Source organism: Seriola aureovittata, chromosome 11, assembly GCF_021018895.1.
Source record: "Seriola aureovittata isolate HTS-2021-v1 ecotype China chromosome 11, ASM2101889v1, whole genome shotgun sequence".
NCBI classification, from domain to species: Eukaryota; Metazoa; Chordata; class Actinopteri; order Carangiformes; family Carangidae; genus Seriola; species Seriola aureovittata.
This window is the reverse complement of record NC_079374.1, coordinates 282,693-305,818: the sequence shown is the minus strand read 5'-3', so window position 1 is coordinate 305,818 and position 23,126 is coordinate 282,693. Positions and strand designations below refer to the sequence as shown.

General features: G+C 44.5%; 1 protein-coding gene across 3 annotated transcripts in view; it reads right to left on the bottom strand.

Annotated features, from left to right (window-relative positions):
- Positions 1 to 23,126, bottom strand: part of zeb2a (zinc finger E-box binding homeobox 2a) — a 56,864-nt gene that overhangs the window by 14,767 nt on the left and 18,971 nt on the right. For all 3 annotated transcript variants that reach the window (XM_056389832.1, XM_056389833.1, XM_056389834.1), the window contains 4 exons: positions 4,304 to 4,600; positions 2,578 to 2,646; positions 1,833 to 2,027; positions 509 to 723 (listed from right to left, as the gene is read on the bottom strand). In XM_056389832.1, the coding sequence (XP_056245807.1) occupies positions 509 to 723; positions 1,833 to 2,027; positions 2,578 to 2,646; positions 4,304 to 4,600 (776 nt within the window). The remainder of the gene's footprint in view (positions 1 to 508; positions 724 to 1,832; positions 2,028 to 2,577; positions 2,647 to 4,303; positions 4,601 to 23,126) is intronic.

Genomic DNA, 23,126 nt, shown 5'->3' with positions numbered 1-23,126 from the left:
TTTCTAATCTGGTCAGTTCCAGTAGCAGCTGATGTATTGATCTGATTGGTTTATTAGTCGAGTTTCGCCAATCAGGTTCGGGGGGGGGCGGGGGCACACTAACACTCCAGGACTGACTGACACTTTTTGTTACATGGTGATAAACAGTTTAATTAGAGCTGTAGTTATTCATCATTTTCATTATCAATCAATCTGTAATCGATCAGTGCAGTTAGTTAACACCATTTTTTTTCTCCCTGATTTAAACTGTGACACTGAGCTGAAGACTGATGGTCAAACACCAAACAATCAATGGATCGATTTAGAGTTAAATCATCATTGAATGATTTGATATTAAATTAAACTATAATTATTAATTAATTAAATTTAATGATCATTGAATTCATCGATGGTTAAAATGATCTGCAGCTCTTCCGATGAAACCTGACTGTTCTGCTTTCTTATTGTCTGACGTGGCTTTTGATGGAGTGAAGTGAAAAGGTGGCGTTCTGGTGCAGGTGTGTCTCACCTGGTCTCTGGCGGGTTTGTGCGTGGTCATGTGACGCTCCAGCTGAGTGCGGTGGCTGAAGGTGTCAGCGCACAGCGGGCAGGTGAAGCTCTCCTCGTTCTTCTCGTGACGATACTTGATGTGTTCCTTCAGGGACGTCAGGCGCTTGTAGCCGCGGTCGCAGTACGGACAGGTGAGCAGCTGGGCGAAGTCATCAGGTGTGCCAGGCGGCAGGTCTGCAGCCACACAGACACAGGTCAGAGGTCAAGTAACTTTCAACTTTAAAGTCACAACAAAGAGAAAAACTAAAACACAACTTTGCTCCACAGTCAAAATAATCTGCATTATACTCATTGATTCATTTTTTATGGATTTCTATGATTTTATGAAGTTTTTTGTTTGTCTGATCTTCTTGTCAATAAAGATTCATTCAAATTCAAAATGTTTTACTGAGAAACACGAGGCACCATGTTATTATTTTCTCTTTATCCATGAAGTGGTGACGTCTTCAGATTCCTTCACATCACAGCTGCTGTTTACCTGTCCTCGACACCATAAAGGTCACAGATTCACAGATTCATGAGACTTTGAAACTAACATTTAAAAGAATGTTAGTTTATCTGCATAAAAACACACCTCCCGTAGTGGAGGTTGTATTGTGTGTGTTCAGTGAACACTGTGACTCTTTCACTGTAAAACATTTAAAAACAATCAAACAGTCACTCGAACAGTTTGATCATTAACATCATTGACTCACAGGAAGCTCCATGAGTTTGACAGACACTCATTTTCAACTGTTTTCTTTTTCTATTAAATTAACACAATTTTGATCATATGATTTATTTAGCTGTCCCTGCTTCCTTTTTTAATAGAACTTTTTAAAAAAAATTTAATTCACCTATGTTCATTTGAAAATATTATTTTGCATTAGTTTTGCAGATTTTCATGATTTTATAAAACATTTTTTGGTTGTAATATTTTATTTTTATTTGCTATATCATGTCATTGATGTTTTTTACACACAAGGTTCCACGTCTTTGTAACTTTATCAATTATATATAATTAACTAGAAAATTAAAAGATTTAATTTCAGAATTTTCAGGTTTAATTTCCTTTACATTCAGAATTCACTTTAAACTCATTTCAATAGATTTTTTATTATTATTTTATAAAAATGTTTTGATCATATGATATTTATACTTGTTTCCTTTAATTACACTTAAATTAAGTTAATTATATTTCCTCAGTGTTTCAGTGAACACATCATCTGGTCCCAGCGTGACCTTCATGTTCTTCCTTCATTAGTTTTACATGGACTTCAGTATTCTGACGTTTCCTCTCTCACCGTGTTCATTCTCGTCCTGACCGACGGCCTCGGGTGTGCCCAGCCTCGTCACCTCCTCCGGGGCTTCTGGGTAAATGATGGCGGTGTCACTGCGTTGCAGGTACTCTGCGATGGTTGTGGGGTGACCATCGCCCTCGTCCAGTTTACGTTTCAGGAAGTACTCGTCCAACTCAGAGACACCATCCAGCCGCCTCACTGAGCAGGAAGCAGACAGGGGGTTAGCTCATTGTGGTAGCATTTAGCATGAAAACAGCTAACACTAACACATCAGCCTGTGACATATTTATTCATGAATTTAGTTATATATTTATGTATTTATTTAGATCCCCATTGGCCACTGTATTCTAACAGTGGCTAAAACAAATAAAACATAATCGTCTGCATAGAAACAAACATTTGTCTGTGGAGTTTACATTACGTTAACAGAGCTAACATCATAAACACAGAGAACCAGATGGAGCTAACCCCCTAAGGACGTTCAGACTTTAACTTCTTTCTGCTACAGAACTTTTCAACAACCTGTAACTGAACCTGTTTTTTGTCACACGTTCTACTTTTGTAGTAAAAAAATATATTTTAAACAGGAATGAAAAAATATAATATAATAATATATAATAATAAAAGCACTCATTGTATTGTCTGTACTGTAAAATGTAGGTTGATACAAAATACAGGGAAAATACAGTGAATGTTTTAATGTTTGACATATGATTATTACATATTGATTATTACATATTGATCTCACCTGTCCCGTTTCCCACAGTGTGCAGTGACACCTCTGGACCCAGAGGCTGGTACTCGTCCTTCCTGTCATCTGTTCAAGAAAACAGACACAGATGTTTAGTCCTCTCCCCCCCTCAGGCCGGTCAGCTGGACTCCTCCCTGACACAATCACAATTTGAAGGTATTTCCACATAATGACTGAAACTACAACTGAGCTCTATTGTGTTTGTTCCTCCTGGGCCTCCTCATGTGACTCCTCAACAGGAGTCACAAGTATCATAAGCTTCATTCAGCCCTTCAAAGGAGGTCCCCCCCCCCCCACACACAGAGAGGGAGGGGGCACTGCCTCCCCCATCATCCCATAGCCCAGAGGGGAAAAGGAAGAATAAATGAATATGAAATTCTATGATGAAGTGTGTGTGTGTATACAATATATGAATATATATATATATATATATTCATATACACATACATCCATGTATATTTATTTATATAGCCCACTGAAGTGACATAAATACTAATATAAAGTAAATAAATATAATAAAGAATGAGAGAATGTCTCATGACATGATGAGATTTATCCACTGACAGTTTGAATTGAATCATTAATATAAAGATTATTGATCCGTTTAATAACGTTTCTAACTTAATTATTACTTTATTAATATTATTTCATTACAATAAAGTTATTATTTTATTACAACTGTATTTATCTACAGCAGCTGTTGAGTCACACACAGATCTGATCAATACAGATCAATAAAGAGGAGGTTGAAGTGTGATGGAAACAGCAGAGGTGAGGAGCAGCCCCCCCCCCCCCCCCCCCCCCCTGTTGTTGTTGTAAAATGGAGGCTCTTTGACTCTTTGTGTTTTCATTCCTCTTTTTTCTGTCCTCAGGGACAAGATGGAGGTGACGGCAGAATAAAGATCTTTTCACTTCTGTTTCTGAGTCGACAGCTGCTGCTTCTCTCTCTCTCTCTCCATCCTTCACTTCTTCATCCCTCTCTTTCCCACCATCCACATTATTTCATTAGTTTCTCCTTCCTTCTCTCTTTCCTTCTTTCCTCTCCTAACTTCTTTTGTTCTTTCTTTGTCATGTTGCCTTTCCTGTGCTCAGCCCCATGAAGGATCCTGACCTGGTCTGCAGGTGCATTGTGGGAAATGTAGGATCCAGTGTTTATAGAGTTCCCCTGTACGTGCAGTGGACTCTGTCCTACAAAGTCTTGATCCTGGTCCATTTTGTGTTATCAGCATCGTTTCTATGGTAACTGGAGGTATCATGGTTAACGTGGTTCCAGGTTAACTTCCTGTCTCAGATCAGATCAGAGATCCCTGTGGGATTCTGGGTAATTGACAACAACCCTGAGGTTAAATTAGGTCATTGTGGTTCATCAGCAGACTAGGACACACAGACAGGTGCCGCTCACCACACTGACCCACCTGAGGATCAGGTTCACAACTAATCAATTAATCAACTAATCCATGAATCCATGAGATCACTGACAGGAAATCAATCAGCTGATTCATCCTTTCATTCTTCAGATGGAGGATGTGTCTTTTTGTTCTGGAGCTTTTTCATCCATAACAACAAGCCCCTCAGCTGCTGAGGAAGACCATGTGATATGACAGAAAGCTCCAGAACACTCACTCTGATCTGTGGTTTGATCATCTATAAATAACATAATATATAATACATATAATATAAGATATAAATAACATAGTATGGTATGGTGCGTTCAGGGTCTCACCGCTGCCGTTCAGGTGTGTGTTGGTGTCGTCTCCCAGTCTCCAGCCGTGGTGGTTCTGATGGTTCTGGTGGTTCTGGACTCCCTCTCGGCCCTCTGAGCCCTCCTGGCCCCGGTATGACAGCAGGGCGTGGGCGACCCGGGGCGAGGCCTCCAGGGTGGGCACACCAGCCGGACTTCCCACCTCCTCCTCCTCCCCTCCCCCTCTTCCATCAGCGAGGCCTCCGTCCTCAGAGACCAGGGTCCTGTCGTCCTCGTCCGTCTCTGATCCAGTCTCCACCACATTCTCATAGTTCAGCACTGAAACACACAACAGACCTGTATCAACAACTACATCTGGACCAGGACCAGGATCAGGACCAGGACCGGGACCAGGATCAGGACCAGGACCAGGACCAGGAAGAGGACCAGGACACAGTCCTGGACTGTCCAGTTCAGACTCTCAGGGGACTGAAGGCTGTAAACATGGTTCAGACCTGGTTCAGACGGGGGACAGAGCAAGTCCTCTGATCCTGAACTGAGGTTAAAGAAACAGTCAGTCAGAATGAATAAACAGTCAGTCAGAATGAAGGAACAGTCAGTCAGAATGAAATACAGTCAGACAGAAGAAACAGTCAGTCAGACAGAAGAAACAGTCAGTCAGAATGAAGGAACAGTCAGTCAGAATGAAATACAGTCAGACAGAAGAAACAGTCACTCAGACAGAAGAAACAGTCAGTCAGAAAGAAGAAACAGTCAGTCAGAATGAAGGAATAGTCAGTCAGAATGAAGGAATAGTCAGTCAGAATGAAGAAGCAGTCAGTCAGAAGGAACAGTCAGTCAGAATGAAATACAGTCAGACAGAAGAAACAGTCACTCAGACAGAAGAAACAGTCAGTCAGAAAGAAGAAACAGTCAGTCAGAATGAAGGAACAGTCAGTCAGAATGAAATACAGTCAGACAGAAGAAACAGTCACTCAGACAGAAGAAACAGTCAGTCAGAAAGAAGAAACAGTCAGTCAGAATGAAGGAATAGTCAGTCAGAATGAAATACAGTCAGACAGAAGAAACAGTCAGTCAGACAGAAGAAACAGTCAGTCAGAATGAAGGAACAGTCAGTCAGAATGAAATACAGTCAGACAGAAGAAACAGTCACTCAGACAGAAGAAACAGTCAGTCAGAAAGAAGAAACAGTCAGTCAGAATGAAGGAATAGTCAGTCAGAATGAAGAAGCAGTCAGTCAGAAGGAACAGTCAGTCAGAATGAAATACAGTCAGACAGAAGAAACAGTCACTCAGACAGAAGAAACAGTCAGTCAGAAAGAAGAAACAGTCAGTCAGAATGAAGGAATAGTCAGTCAGAATGAAGGAATAGTCAGTCAGAATGAAATACAGTCAGACAGAAGAAACAGTCAGTCAGAATGAAGGAACAGTCGGTCAGAATGAAGGAACAGTCAGTCAGAATGAAATAAGGTCAGACAGAAGAAACAGTCAGTCAGAATGAAGAAACAGTCAGTCAGAATGAAGGAACAGTCAGTCAGAATGAAATACAGTCAGACAGAAGAAACAGTCACTCAGACAGAAGAAACAGTCAGTCAGAATGAAGGAATAGTCAGTCAGAATGAAGAAGCAGTCAGTCAGAAGGAACAGTCAGTCAGAATGAAATACAGTCAGACAGAAGAAACAGTCACTCAGACAGAAGAAACAGTCAGTCAGAAAGAAGAAACAGTCAGTCAGAATGAAGGAATAGTCAGTCAGAATGAAATACAGTCAGACAGAAGAAACAGTCAGTCAGAATGAAGGAACAGTCGGTCAGAATGAAATACAGTCAGTCAGAATGAAGAAGCAGTCAGTCAGAATGAAGGAACAGTCAGTCAGAATGAAATACAGTCAGACAGAAGAAACAGTCAGTCAGACAGAAGAAACAGTCGGTCAGAATGAAATACAGTCAGAAAGAAAAAAAGTCAGTCAGAATGAAGGAACAGTCAGACAGAAGAAACAGTCAGTCAGAAAGAAGAAACAGTCAGTCAGAATGAAGGAATATTCAGTCAGAATGAAATACAGTCAGACAGAAGAAACAGTCAGTCAGAATGAAGGAACAGTTGGTCAGAATGAAGGAACAGTCAGTCAGAATGAAATACAGTCAGACAGAAGAAACAGTCAGTCAGAATGAAGGAACAGTCGGTCAGAATGAAGGAACAGTCAGAAAGAAGAAACAGTCAGTCAGAATGAAATACAGTCAGACAGAAGAAACAGTCAGTCAGAATGAAGAAACAGTCATTCAGACAGAAGAAACAGTCAGTCAGAATGAAGGAACAGTCAGTCAGAATGAAGGAACAGTCGGTCAGAATGAAGGAACAGTCAGACAGAAGGAACAGTCAGTCAGAAAGAAGAAACAGTCAGTCGGAATGAAGGAACAGTTGGTCAGAATGAAATACAGTCAGACAGAAGAAACAGTCAGTCAGAATGAAGAAACAGTCATTCAGACAGAAGAAACAGTCAGTCAGAATGAAATACAGTCAGTCAGAATGAAGAAGCAGTCAGTCAGAATGAAGGAACAGTCAGACAGAAGGAACAGTCAGTCAGAAAGAAGAAACAGTCAGTCGGAATGAAGGAACAGTTGGTCAGAATGAAATACAGTCAGACAGAAGAAACAGTCAGTCAGAATGAAGAAACAGTCATTCAGACAGAAGAAACAGTCAGTCAGAATGAAATACAGTCAGTCAGAATGAAGAAGCAGTCAGTCAGAATGAAGGAACAGTCAGACAGAAGGAACAGTCAGTCAGAAAGAAGAAACAGTCAGTCGGAATGAAGGAACAGTTGGTCAGAATGAAATACAGTCAGACAGAAGAAACAGTCAGTCAGAATGAAGAAACAGTCATTCAGACAGAAGAAACAGTCAGTCAGAATGAAATACAGTCAGACAGAAGAAACAGTGTCAGAATGAAGGAACAGTCAGTCAGAATGAAGGAACAGTCACTCAGAGAGTATTTTATGTGTTGACGTCTTTTTAAACAGACGTGTTTGAACCATGTGACACATGAAGTGGTCTGTGGTGACCCTGCCTTCACAGTGTGGAGGTGGGGGGTGGGGGGTGGGTTTACAAACTGACAGTACAGCACCATGACATCATGAGAACCAGTCAGCGAGGCCTGTACAGTTTTCAGCCTGATTTTCAGCTCAGTTGTAAACCCAGACCTCGACAGCGTCTCTGGTCTTATCTCAGACCAGGACCCAGACCAGGACTGAGGGGAGCTCTCCGTCCTCCAGGGATTTTATCTGCTGCCAGCCTGTGTAAACCTTGCCGTGGAGAGGCGTTCAGGTTCCCAGGGAGGGGAAGTAAAAGCAGCTTCCCTTCGGTAACATGGAGATTAGTGTGTGCAGATCTGTTCATAATATGATCTTTGTCTGCTGGAGCCGCCGCTCGCTCCCGGACAACTGCACAACAGGTGCAAATTAAAAAGGGGAGCCACGGTGGGCCGGGCCGAAATCTGCTGACCTGGGCTGAATACCAAGAGCGGGGGCGGGGGTGGAGGGCGTGGGACAGGCCGGGCTTTAATAAGAGGTGTGACCGGCAGGATTTAGGGGGAGTTCAGACAGGGTAATGCCCTCTGTGATCAGAACCACAGAAGAAGAAAGAAAAGAAAGAGCTGAAAAGTGAGACGTGGAGGCTCGTTGTGTGGTCTAAGGTATATGTTGGGATATAATATGATCTCACTCAGCGACTTAACCCCCTCACACAGACCCACAACCCCTCCCTCTACACCCCCCTCTACAACCCCTCCCTCTACACCCCCCTCTACAACCCCTCCCTCTACACCCACTGCTATTGTGCTTTTGCCTTTTGGCTGCAAGAATGTGTGACCTGCTGCAGCAGCAAGAGAAGAAGAAGAAAAAGAAGAAGAAGAAGAAGAAGGAGGAGGAGGAGGAGGAAAAGGAAAAGGAGAAGAGGAAGAAGAAGAAGGAACAACACACGTGGAACTACACTGAGAACCAACACCTGGTGACATCTTAACAATCCTTCCTCTCAGCACACTAAAGATCAACCAATCAGCTCGCAGCACCTGAGCAATCACCAATATCTGTCTCGAGTGTCACTAACTGACAATCGATCACTGCTGTGAATGTGACACAGCCTGTTTCACTGTGAACATCTTCATTATTTCATGTTTATTTAATGTTTATATTAAAATCATGTTTGTTGTTTTTATCTTGAACACGTTAGACTATAGATTATATAACTACACATACATGACAATATAAACATGTCTACATTTACTGTGTCGTCTCTTCAGTCACATGTGAACGTCATGTAAAGAGCTCAGTGTATGACATGTAGGACTGTTAATAACAGCTGATCAGTGTTTGTGACAGTGACACAGGTTTGATTTTATTACGTCTCTGTTGCACACACACACACACACACACACACACACACACACACACACACACAGGTTCAGCCAAACGTTCAGGGATCATTTCACCTTAAATCTGCAGCTTGCTTCCTCAGACTCATGCAGCAGGGTGAGGCTGCGCCGTGATTGGTCGGTGGATGCTAGTGGCAGCAGTGACCTCCCAAACAAAAGCCATTCACAGAGCTGTTTGCCTGGAGGGTCACATGACTGAGGCAGAGTGGCAGATGTCACCGGGGGCAACGCAGCCGGCTCACATCTCTGAACACACTGCTGTCCACCATTTTGTCCCTCATATGAACACATGAACACATGAACACAGTTTGATGGAGCGTTTCCTCGTCGTGCCCCCCCCATCTCGCAGCTCCATTGTGAGCAGCCGTCACCTCTGCAGTCGTCCACTCTTTGTGTCCATTCAGGGAGTCGAGGACAAAGCAGCGACAACACATCGCAGGGCATTACCCCCCCGACCCCCCTCCCCCTACAACCAGGGCATTTTACAAAGACACATTAATCTTCCCCCCTCCCCCTCCTCCTCAGTTTCGTCATCCTATGCTCAGACATTTCTCCGACTCTGGAGGGAAGAACACACTCTGGGTTTTTAACACAAACAAATGCCTCCAGCTGTTTCTGAGGGGGGAGGAGGAGGGGGGAGTTTCCGGGCAGGTGGTCATGGGAAGGTATGTTACATGGATCAGACTGAACACTGGGCTGTGTGTCCTGATCTGAGGCTGGAGTGCAGGTGCTGCTCGTCTTTTCTCTATGCTTTTCATCCTGTCATCATCATCATCATCATCATCCTCATTGCACACTGACAGACACAGGAGAGCAGCTGGGGGGGGGGGGTGATTAATCTTCTGATGAACAGAAATCAATGATTCATTTTCTAACTTCTATATCACACCAGAAAATAAAACATACAACCAGCATCAAACCTTAAAGCGAGCAGCCAATCACAGCCCTCCATTTGATGAGACTCGATGAAGCGAGGCGGGCGGGGCTTCAGGGTGGATCCAGTCGGTAACAGACTGTCAGTCCTTCAGAATAAATGAAAGCTCCACTGATCGTCACCTGACGGAGGTGATCTACATCCTCAGATAAAACATTTAATCCTCTGATCATCATCCAGGTGTCCTCTAACACACACCAATCAGCTGTTCGTCCACACACTGATGACATCACACACACACACTGGTCTCTGTCTCTGTCCAGGTGCTGCGTCCACATCCTGCCGCTCACTGCAAGGTAATGAGAGATGAAACCAGCTCACTCTATCTTTTCCCTCTCTCTTTCTCTCTCTCTCTCTCTCTCTCGCCTGAGAGCACATCACCTGAGCAAACCACTAGAGGGGGAGGGGAGGGGAGGTGAGTAGGTAAGACAGACGCTGCTGTGGAGAATGAGGTCGCTGCCTAGCGGCTGTGAGCTGGAAGTGATTCATCACAGAGGGAAAACACAGGCAGGTAACAGACAGCAGGACAAAAGTATGTGGACAGCAGAACAACACACACATACACTTAATACGGAGCTTGTGCCAGAGCTTGTCCACATATTATTGGCCACATATTATATCTGTACCACACCTGGTTTAGTTTTAACTTATTTTAACACTTTCTGCTGAACATTAGACCCACCTGAGATTAATGTGGAGTAAGGTCACCTGACACACCTGTGCTGCTATCAGCCAATAATATCTAATAAATAATAAATAAAATAAAAAGTTTCAAAACCACCAGGAGCTTTCCTAGAGACAGTTTGGATTTGTGCTAAGCTAGGCTAACAGTTCCCCCTGCCTCCAGCCTTTCTGCTAAGCTAGGCTAACTGTATTCCTTTACTCTGGCTCTTATAGCTGAACACGTGTTGTTGTTGTTGCTGGGTGTGTCTTTGTTACAGGAAGGGGGGCGGGGCCCTGCCATGAGGCGTTGTCAGAGTCCGGCCCCTAATTGAATTAAAGTCCCATTTATCAGCGGGGGCCGGTTCAACAGGCTGGAAACTAGAGAGAGGAGAGAGCAGCCAATGCCCCCCCCCCCCCCCCCCCCCCATCACAGCCCTTTCCTCCCCTCCCCCTCCTCTGATATGAAGACACCATCTGTGCCCGGCCTGCGCACATGTTATTGCTCTCAACAAATGTTCAGGGCCCCCCCCCCCCAACATCAACACACCCACTCACACACAGAGAGCAGCAGAGTCTGCAGACCCTGACCCCCCCGATCCAGCTCAGCCTAACCCCACAGACATGTGCAGATCAACAACTATCTGTACGTTCATGGTTTAATGTGCGAGGACTGATCAGCTGATCAAACCTCTCATCTGATTGGACGACGTCTCTGCTCCAACAGTGACATCACAGCAGATCAATTAGCAGCTTTCTGTTTCTCTGACCTGATTCACTCTGATGGATTTTAGCTTCAGGCTCAAACCAGGAAGCAGAAGTGGAGGTGTTCAACACGACTATTGATCGATTGATCGATCGATGGCTGTGTTATTGTTACGGTTTGTCCAGTGAAGCCGTCTATAACAGCTCCGTCAGTCTGATGACTGTGATCCAGTCCAGTTGAACCGGTCCAGACTGGAATCAAAACCAGGACAGAGACCTTGAATCTATTATAATAACATACATTTCTACACCATGTTCAGAGTCTGACAGAGTGACGTGAGCTCGACACCTCTCATTATCAATCATCAATCACTTGAAAATGTTCTAATTAACGATGTTGTGATTTCTGCAGCTGATGAACTCATATTCAGTTTGTTTTAATGAGAAAATCAGAAAACTGATCTCGAGTCTGAATCTCTACCACTGAGGGAAGGGCTCATACTGAGCAGTTTTGTGTTACTGCAGCATCAGACACTGACCTGAGACCAGCTCAGAGATCTGGACCTCAGGTTGGGTCTGGTCCAGACTCAGGTCACAGGTTCTAACGCCGTCGTCTACATGATGATCACCACCTGAGATCACATGATCACAGTCTCACCTAAAGATGTGTGTATGGAGGCCACTGTCTTCAACTGTGTCCTCCTTTCCTTTCCTAACTCCTCTCTTCCTTCACCGCCTGTTTGAATCCTTTCCTACCGTCCTGTTTCCTCCCTCTTTGTTTCCTTCTTTCCTTCCTCTCTCCTCCCGTTCCTACTGTTGTACAGCAACTTTTATTCTGAAAGTATTGTGACTTCTACATAAACAGGAAGCTCTACCAAATAAAACTGTCTAATAATTACTCAAAGTAAAGAGAGAGTGAGCTGATGATAAAGAGGAGAATCTCTCTCTCTCTCTCCGCTCATAAATCTTCCTCAGTTCCATGATGAGCTGAGCCACAGTAAATATTTGAGTCTCTATTGTTTCTAATGTTTCCTCTGAGACCTCGCCGGCTCCTCAGGGACGCCCGCCATCCCCGATCACATGACGCCCCCCCCCCCCCCCCCCAACAGGAAGGAGGCTGAGGCCGTTACAGTGTAACTGAGACAACACAGAATGAGGGATCTAATGAGAACAGAGAGTTAATATTTCTACTCTTATTTATGAGTTTGATGTTTAGATGTAAAATTTGAATCAAAACTAACGACTTAAGATCAAAAGATTTATCTCTGAGTTGCAGCTGCTGAAATATTTGACTATTCAGTTAAATTCACTTTTTGCACTAAAGAAAATTTAAGAAAAGTTCATTGTCATTCTTTGGGCAGAGTTTCCATCTTTTCCGTTTCCAGTTCCTCTAGATGATCAGACTGGACTGTTCTATCACAGTGAACTGAATGTGTTCAGGTTTACTGTCCAGTGTCCGACAGAGTTTCATGCTAACAAAGGTATTTAGTGTTTCTGTGGCTAACCGACAACACCCACCATGAAACGTCTCAAAGTTAAAATGAAGGAAGGATCAGATGAAGTGGATCGGACTGAACAAACTGCTGATTCTCCTCAGTCTGAGTCTGACACAGTTCGACCTTTACACCAAGTCCTGGCACCAGGAACCTGATCATTTCTGAGGTATGTACTGTAGACGAACGATCTAAGAATGGAGAGAAAAATCCCTCAAAGACAGTGGTGACGGGGGGGTGGGGTGGGGGTGGGGGGGGTGTGTGGGCGGGGCTGAGTGAGAGTTTCCATGGCCGACCTGTTGGCAGGCTGCTGCGTAATTACAGTCACCACATCCCAGCCTTTTCCCCCATGTGGTCGACCATTTAGAAAACAAAAAAAGGAGAGTCGCTCTGTAATTCACCCCTCGCTGGGTGGGAGCACGGGGAGAGATGTCTCTGCCTAAAAACAACTCCAACCACAGAGAGAGAGTTTCAGGACGCTTTACTCTGAAACACTCCAAGAAAAATGTTTCTGCAAAACAACGAGAGAGAAGAGTGTGATTAATCTGAGTGTCTCTCGCCCATTAAAGACAAACAGAGGAATAGGGCAACAACCTACTCAGACTATACGAACCTACTCAGACTATACGAACCTACTCAGACTATACGAACCTACTCAGACTATACGAACCTACTCAGACCATACGAACCTACTCAGACTATACGAACGTACTCAGACTATACGAACGTACTCAGACTATACGAACCTACTCAGACCATACGAACCTACTCAGACCATACGAACGTACTCAGACTATACGAACCTACTCAGACTATACGAACCTACTCAGACTATACGAACCTACTCAGACCATACGAACCTACTCAGACCATACGAACGTACTCAGACTATACGAACCTACTCAGACCATACGAACCTACTCAGACCATACGAACCTACTCAGACCATACGAACGTACTCAGACCATACGAACCTACTCAGACTATACGAACGTACTCAGACTACGAACCTACTCAGACTATACGAACGTACTCAGACTATACGAACGTACTCAGACTATACGAACGTACTCAGACTATACGAACCTACTCAGACTATACGAACGTACTCAGACTATACGAACCTACTCAGACTATACTAACGTACTCAGACCATACGAACGTACTCAGACTATACGAACGTACTCAGACTATACGAACCTACTCAGACTATACGAACGTACTCAGACCATACGAACCTACTCAGACCATACGAACCTACTCAGACTATACGAACCTACTCAGACTATACGAACGTACTCAGACTATACGAACCTACTCAGACTATACGAACCTACTCAGACCATACGAACCTACTCAGACTATACGAACCTACTCAGACTATACGAACGTACTCAGACTATACGAACCTACTCAGACTATACGAACGTACTCAGACCATACGAACCTACTCAGACCATACGAACCTACTCAGACTATACGAACCTACTCAGACCATACGAACGTACTCAGACCATACGAACGTACTCAGACTATACGAACGTACTCAGACCATACAAACATAGACGATACAAAGTGTTCAATCATAAAATATGTTTAATGCATATAAAAAAAAAACATCTGAATGTATATAAACTGTCTTCACCTCTGGAAACTGTCCAAATGTATAGAAACTGTTCTGGTGTACAAGAACCATCAGAACCAGCACAAAATAAACCATATTAAATATTCTATATTATACAACAGTCAGTCCCAACCAAGGAATCTGATTGGACGAGAGTCATTCCATGTGGTGATGTACAGAACAGCAGCACTGGGACTTTAACTCCACGTATCACTCCTCTTCACAGCTGTTCTATCAACCGTTAATCAGCGTCACATTAACATCGTTACCGATCTCAGACTGTAATAAACAAAGATGAAAATATTTCAGAAATATCTTTTGAATGAAACGATGTCGTCAGGAGAGGGTGGTGTTTCCTTCAGAAACACCAGAGGGAACGTGTAGAGAAAGTAGCAGCTAGTGTCACTGTGCAGGTCAGGAACATGTTTATGTGTTGCTTAGCAACAGTCCAGTACCTGTCCAGTTGGAGCTATTTGTGGTGATGTAGACAAATAAATTATGAAATAAACAAACTAATCATAATCTGTTGTTGCTTATTGAACTAATATGGCGCTCGTAGAACTGTTGTATCAAAGCAATATGACACTGAGGTTGTGAAGTTGTTCTGAATATCTGTGCTTGTCCTCGTGAACGAATCACAGCTGTGCTGATATTCAGCAACATCACGACCTCAGCGTGATATTTGTAAGATAAACTCAAAGGCCTCATCAAAACCTGAAAATACTAGGATGTACCTTTAATCTTAAAATACAGAGAAAAAGCTGAACTGACCAGGTGAGACTGAGACGTTTTCTGTACAGTTAATAGAAAATGTACCAACAGTAAAACTGTGTGTGTGTGTGTGTGTGTGTGTGTGTGGTGTGTGTTCTTATCAGTAAAGGTTTGACAGTACAGGAAGGCTGAGCAGCAGAGTTCCTCTTTGAACGAGTCGAGTCACACCAAACACTCTGCAGGACTTTAATCAGGTTTTAACACCTTGAGCTCTGCAGGTCGGTTAAAAACAGAACGTTAACACCCCCCATAAAAAATACACTCACACCCTCCTCTGCCACCTATACCCTCCCAAACACCCCTTGGTATGAAGCATCAGAGAAGAGGAGCACCAGAGAACTTCAGGTCCACACCAGACACCAGATTTGAAACCCTTTCACTGTATTTACATGTCCCGTGTCCACACTGACTCGTGTCTTCAACACTACAAACACTGTCTGAGACGACTGAGCTCCAGCCGACAGAGATCCACATCAACACTGACTGTCAGCTCAGATTACCTTTACATTAACCTGAAGCTCTAGGAAACTTTTTACAATTTTTTTACATTTTACAAAGCAATTAATTGAGAACCTGAAGAGAACATGGGTCAGAACATTAAAGGAAAGCTGTGAAGAAGAAGACGACCATGATGAGGGTGAAGTGAGTTGACAAAAAGCACGAAAATCTGTAAAGATTCATCAAAGATTTGAGACTGTTGAACGTGTCTTACAACAGGAGACAAATGAAGAATTAACACTGAATTAAAACTGGAACATGTACCTTCATTTTAACGTTAACCCTATCAGCAGCTCAGTGTGTCAGTTGAAGCCCCGCCCCTCTCACCTCGGCCTCGGTGTGTTGCCTGATTACAGAAAAACTACAGAGAACACTGCTGCTACTCCCTGATAAGACCTGACACTGATACCAACAACACTGTGTGTGTGTGTGTGTGTGCGTGTGTGTGTGTGGGAGGGGAGAATGTGTCTGAACCAAAGAAGAAGAAGAAGGTCAGAGGTGTGAACAACTCTTTTCTTTTCTTGTGTTTTTGCTGCAAAATACAATCAGTCAACCATGAAGCTGCTGCAGCAGCTCGGTGTGTGTGTGTGTTTGTGTGTGTGTGTGTGTGTGTGTGTGTGTGTGTGTGTTTGTGTGTGTGTGTGTGTTGAAGGTGTGAACACACAGAACTAGTCATATATAAATAAGTGAACGGAGCAGCAGAAGGTGGAGAAATGAAAGAATAAAGATTCTGGTTTGAAGTCTGGATCTTGTTCTACATGCGTTTTGAAGCCCATCAAACTCGATCTCTGTGTAAGCTTCAATTAATCATCAGTCTCTGTGGCTGGGGGGGGGGGGCTTGTTGAGGCTGCGCTCCCCATATGAAAATGTAGGTTGCCTTAAGAGAAGTCTTCCTCAGTGAATAATGGATACAGTTGTTCAGACTGGTGCTGGCAGTGATGAGGCGGTTAGAGGGTTTACAGCCCACCAGCCTCTCTGGAGGGTGAGGGAGGATCCAAAATGTCTGAATTATTCATCTTCCCAGGTGGAAGAAGAGTCTTTACAAAAGCCGAAGAGGAGGAAGAAGAGTTATTAAATCTCTCCGATGAAAACCTTCATCCTGTGAGCAGCGGCAGAGGAAAACTTTTCCCTCCAATAATTGATGACTGCAGGTGTTTTAACTTCCTGCTTCAACACATCAGGCCGACGCCCCCTTCCTCTTGCTCTGAGTGACGCTTCACTCGGTCTGGTCTCTGCTGGATCAGGATCAGGGCTTCAGATAAAGTGAAACCTGATCCGGTTTATGAACTTTGGCTGCTGTCTCATGACCTTCAGACTCACACTCAACGGCGACACTGAGCCAGAGTCTGCCCAACTGTTACAAGCTGAACCCCCACATTCTGCTCCTCCACAACTGAAACCAGCCTGGCAGCCACGACACAACCAGAACACAGCCAGAACACAGCCGAGACACAGCAAGAACACAGCCAGGACACAGCCAGGACACAGCCGGGACACAGACAGAACACAACCAGGACACAGCTATAACACAACCAGGACACAGCCGGGACACAGACAGAACACAACCAGGACACAGCCAGAACACAGCCGAGACACAGCAAGAACACAGCCAGGACACAGCCAGGACACAGCCGGGACACAGCCGGGACACAACCATAACACAGCCAGAACACAGCCGGGACACAGCCAGAACACAACCATAACACAGCCAGAACACAGCCGGGACACAGCCAGAACACAACCAGGACACAGCCATAACACAACCAGGACACAGCCGGGACACAGACAGAACACAACCAGGACACAGCCAGAACACAGCCGAGACACAGCAAGAACACAGCCAGGACACAGCCGGGACACAGCCGGGACACAACCATAGCACAGCCAGAACACAGCCGGGACACAGCCAGAACACAACCATAACACAGCCAGAACACAGCCGGGACACAGCCAGAACACAGCCGGGACACAGCCGGGACACAGCCGGGACACAGCCGGGACACAGACAGAACACAGCCGGGACACAGCCGGGACACAGACAGAACACAGCCGGGACACAGCCGGGACACAGCCGGAACACAGCCGGAACACAGCCGGAACACAGCCGGGACACAGACAGAACACAGCCAGTTGTACGACATTCAGCCGCAATCTGCCCAAATCAGCAAATCCGAGATCACAAACATGTCTTTGTACTGATGTGACACAACAATAACCTTATATGTAACCTGATGTAACATAAAGAAATGAACCCCCCCCCCCCCCCCCCACACACACACCACACACACACCACACACACACACACAACACACACACACACACACACACACACACACACACACACACACACACACACACTCTCTGTCTCTCTCTCTCAGGTATTGCCTCACTCTGACTGACTGGTCTTCAGAGGGATCGTGGATCTGTTCCTGGAACAGTTTGCAGAAGTGAAACTGCTGACTGAGACTCTTCAGCTGGTCACAAGACCTCGTCCACCAAAACCTGCATCTGGACTCAAGAGGGAAACTACAGCCGTCATCAGTTTCTCCTCACACACACACACACACACACACACACACACACACAAACACACACACACACACACACAAACACACACACACACTTCATGGTAAGTTGCCAGAGTTTGCCCCCTTTTATTTACGGACAGTGACAGAAACAACCGGAGAGTCCTCCCCCTCAGACACTGATGAAAACTGTGTAAGCGGCCCTTGAGTTGCGACTATTCTGTCATGGACTTCAGGCTGTGAGGTCTCAGAGGTTGGGAAAGACAGATTTCACAGAGAAGACACATAGCAACAGAAACATAAACTGTCACTTCCTTAGCAACCGCCAACATCACCTTGACGACCACCTGTCTCACGTCTCTCAGGGACGGACTCATCTTTATACATTCAATCTGAATCAGCAGCGTTTCCCAGCATGCACTCTGTCTGAGTGAACCCCTGGTTCATGCACTCTGTCTGGATTACTTCAAAATAAAAGTCTTTTTACATACCTGATCCAGGACTAACACAGATCCAGGACTAACACTGATCCAGGACTAAAGCCAGGACTAACACTGATCCAGGACCAATATTGATCCAGGACTAATACTGATCCAGGACTAACACTGATCCAGGACCAATATTGATCCAGGACTAATACTGATCCAGGACTAACACTGATCCAGGACCAATATTGATCCAGGACTAATACTGATCCAGGACTAACACTGATCCAGGACTGGCTGCTCATCAGGGGTGAAGGACAAACTTGAAGTGAGGTGTCGTTGGAGCTGGCCATCGCCCGGGGCCACACCTTTGGACTGACAGATGTGTCATGTGACCTGGGAACAACCTTCCTGCCCCCTTTTCCAGGGTGGGTGATTACCTCCCCCCCCCCCCCCCCCCCCATTTCCCACCATCCATGGCCATGAGCTGAGGTGACGTGAACTGACAGGCGTTCAGGCTCCGGGGCCGAACTCTCCAGTGGTCCACTTGGTCCCTGAACGCCTCACTTTCGTCCCCTGATCAGCTGATCAGACATGTGATGTCACCAACAGTGACAATGTAATAAACTGTGATGTCATAATGTCGCAAGATGTATCAGGAAGTGAGGTGACACTAACCCAGACCAGAAAATTAATGTAACGATTTAAAAAGTAACAAAACAAAACATGTTATCATGATTTAATCTCCCATAATGCACTGCAGTGTGATGTAATGTAACATTCAGCTTCTCTTCCTCTCTGCAAACTTTAATCAAAATACATCCAAATCCCAGGTGGAACCAGACCAGGTCCAGCAACAAACCCAGAGCCACCTGCTGCCTCTGCAGCAACAACAGACCATCTGTTCATCCAATCAGGAACCGGCGCCTTTGGCTTCCTCCAATCACAGAAACAAGCAGAAATGTAAAGATGAAGACAGTGAGTCTGTCATAGACACAGGGACCAGTCTGGATCTGGTCTTCAGAGTCTCTGAGGTCTGATTGTGATGCTGCTGCTGTCCTGAACAGAGCAGCATCTCCCTGCTGACAATAAGAGCTGAGGGGAGTCGGGGGGGAGTCAGGGGGGGAAGGGGTGGAGAGGTGGGAGGAGGATGTCGGTACAATGAGCCCAGTGTTACCGCGATGTGGTCTCCATTGTACCTCTGAGCTGAGAGGTGTCTCCACTTCCTGCTGCCGGCTTCACAGAAAAACCACCAACCCCTTTGAGTCTGAAACCAGCTCAGCTCCCAGAGACCCTGCTGGTCTCCACTCAGACCTGTGTCCAGGTGCTGGACCACCTCAGGTCACCTGGACACGGGACGTCTCAGAGCTTTAGAGTGAGTCCCGGTCCAGAGCTCAGGCTCAGACCTGTGACCAGGACTTCAGGTGGTGGACTGACTGATGCAGGTTCATCAACAGAAACTGGATCAACAGTCTGAACTACATTTAAGACTGACCCTGCAGTCAGCTGACAGGAAGTGAGTCATCAAAACTTCTCTGGTTCTTAACCGATGAACAGGTGAACTGATGAAGTGATGAACAAATAAAGTAGTGAACCGATGAAGTGATGGACTGATGAACTGATGAACAGATGAACAGATGAAGTGATGAACAGATGATGAGATGAACAGATGATGAGATGAACAGATGAAGTGATGAACAGATGATGAGATGAACAGAGGAAATGATGAACAGATGAAGTGATGAAGTGATGAACAGATGAAGTGATGAACAGATGAACAGATGAAGTGATGAACAGATGAAGTGATGAACAGATGAATAGATGAAGTGATGAACTGATGAACTGATGAATTGATGAAGTGATGAACAGATGAACTGATGAAGTGATGAACAGATGAAGTGATGAAGAGATGAACTGATGAAGTGATGGACAGATGAACTGATGAATTGATGAAGTGATGAACAGATGAAGAGATGAAGTGATGAAGAGATGAAGTGATGAACAGATGAAGAGATGAACTGATGAATAGATGAAGTGATGAACAGATGAACTGATGAATTGATGAAGTGATGAACAGATGAACTGATGAATTGATGAAGTGATGAACAGATGAAGAGATGAAGTGATGAAGAGATGAAGTGATGAACAGATGAAGAGATGAAGTGATGAAGTGATGAACAAATTAAGTGATGAATAGATGAACTGATGAATTGATGAAGAGATGACCAGATGACGTGATGAACAAATTAATTGATAAACAGATGAACAGATGAAGTGATGAACAGATAAAGTGATGGACAGATGAACAGATGAAGTGATGAACAGATGAACAGATGAAGTGATGAACAGATGAACTGATGAATTGATGAAGTGATGAACAGATAAAGTGATGGACAGATGAACAGATGAAGTGATGAACAGATGAAGAGATGAACAGATGAACTGATGAATTGATGAAGAGATGACCAGATGACGTGATGAACAAATTAATTGATAAACAGATGAACAGATGAAGTGATGAACAGATAAAGTGATGGACAGATGAACAGATGAAGTGATGAACAGATGAACAGATGAAGTGATGAACAGATGAACTGATGAATTGATGAAGTGATGAACAGATAAAGTGATGGACAGATGAACAGATGAAGTGATGAACAGATGAAGAGATGAACAGATGAAGTGATGAATTGATGAAGTGATGAACAAATGAATTGATGAAGTGATGAAGAGATGAAGTGATGAACAGATGAATTGATGAAGTGATGAACAGATGAAGTGATGAACAGATGAACAGATGAAGTGATGAACAGATAAAGTGGTGGACAGATGAACAGATGAAGTGATGAACAGATGAACAGATGAAGTGATGAACAGATGAACAGATGAAGTGATGAACAGATGAACAGATGAATTGATGAAGTGATGAACAGATGAAGTGATGAACAGATGAACAGATGAAGTGATGGACAGATGAACAGATGAAGTGATGAACAGATGAACAGATGAAGTGATGAACAGATGAAGTGATGAACAGATGAAGTGATGAATTGATGAACAGATGAAGTGATGGACAGATGAACAGATGAAGTGATGAACAGATGAACAGATGAAGAGATGAACAGATGAACTGATGAATTGATGAAGTGATGAACAGATGAATTGATGAAGTGATGAAGAGATGAAGTGATGAGGAGATGAACAGATGAAGTGATGAAGTGATATATAATCAATAATAACCAGTCAGCTCTCTTCACTCTGTAACAAACTGTTTCTGACTTCCAGTAAAACCGTCGCCACTTTCTTCTTCTTCACCCTCCTGACCGCAGGCTGCTCCTTTAACATCATCATCATCATCATCATCATCAGACCCTGGAGGAAGTTAAAGGCTCTTAGCGCCGGGCGGCGGCTCCACCAGCCATTTGTGGTTTTCAAGAAACGTGTAACATGAAATATGAATGTGATGGATGAGAGAGTGAAACAGGCCGAGGAGCAGAGACAGCGAGGTGATGACCAGGCACCTGTATGACATCACCTTCATCTTCATCATCCTCCTCTGCAGCAGGTTCACAGTGATCTGAACTGAACTCAGAATCTGATGCAGAATTAAACAAAAACTATTAAAAAATAAAAAGAAATTAACTAAAAATGTAAAAAAGTGTTTTCAGAAGAATCTGAAAATCACGTCTTTGTGCAGAAATAAAAGCTTTTCTTTAAATTGTCTGTTTGTCACTGAACGACAGAGACTGAGTGAAAGTGAAGAATTCACACGTTCATCAGAGACTGTTCTTGTCTCTTTAAAACCAACAACTCTCATTCTGATTCTTAAACCTGAACCTTCCTACAGTTGGTTTGTTGTGTTCCCTTGACAACGAGCAGCAGAGGAGACACTGCAACTTCCTGAAACATCACATTACTCAACGACTTCATTACCTGATCAGAGCTAAAAAACCACTTCTGTTCTCTGACTAAATCATGGAGGGGGGGGGGGGGGGGGGGGGGGGGGGTTCCTGGGCTTCCTTCAGCCCAGCAGGCCTCGGTCATAAACGCTGGTTCTTTTGTTCACACACAGTTGGCAGCAGGAGCATGAACAATACGAAGCCCCATAATGCACTGTGCTCTGAGGCTGCTGTCTGAACCACAGACATTAACCCTCTCATCTGTCAGCTACATGAACACATTAACCCTCTCATCTGCTGCGGCAGCCCTGATGATTAAAGTATCTGATCAATGATCAATAAGATCAAAGTTATATAAAGAGAACTGGACCAGTTTGTGACGGTCTGTGTTGTGGACTAATGTGAACCTGGTCCTGGACGTCACATGGGGATCAGGTCACCAGGTGAACAGCTGATCACAGAGTGAATCCAGGAATGTTCCAGATCATCAGTGTGAACAGGAAGTGATCAGTGTGACTCCTTCTTCTCTCTGATTGGTCGGTTTCCTCATGACCGACCTGCTGACACACTCTCTGTGATGACCGTGGAAGATTTGACACCTCCACGCCATTCACCACTGTCGTCACGGCGATAACCACAACACGCCGCCTCCTGACCGCGTGCTTCGTGTTCTCCACGCTGCAAAGCGTTGACTCCAGGGGGCGCGGTCTACTGACCTGAACTGGTCAACTCCATGTCTCTGGATCACTGTGACACTGAAGGTTCTGTTTCTCTGGAGCTTTATTCTGGAGGGACATCTCAGGAAGAAACATGTGGTTCAGGTCTGACTCAGGACTCTAAGGACCAGTTGTCTTCATCCACCTGCTGACAAACCACACTCACTGACT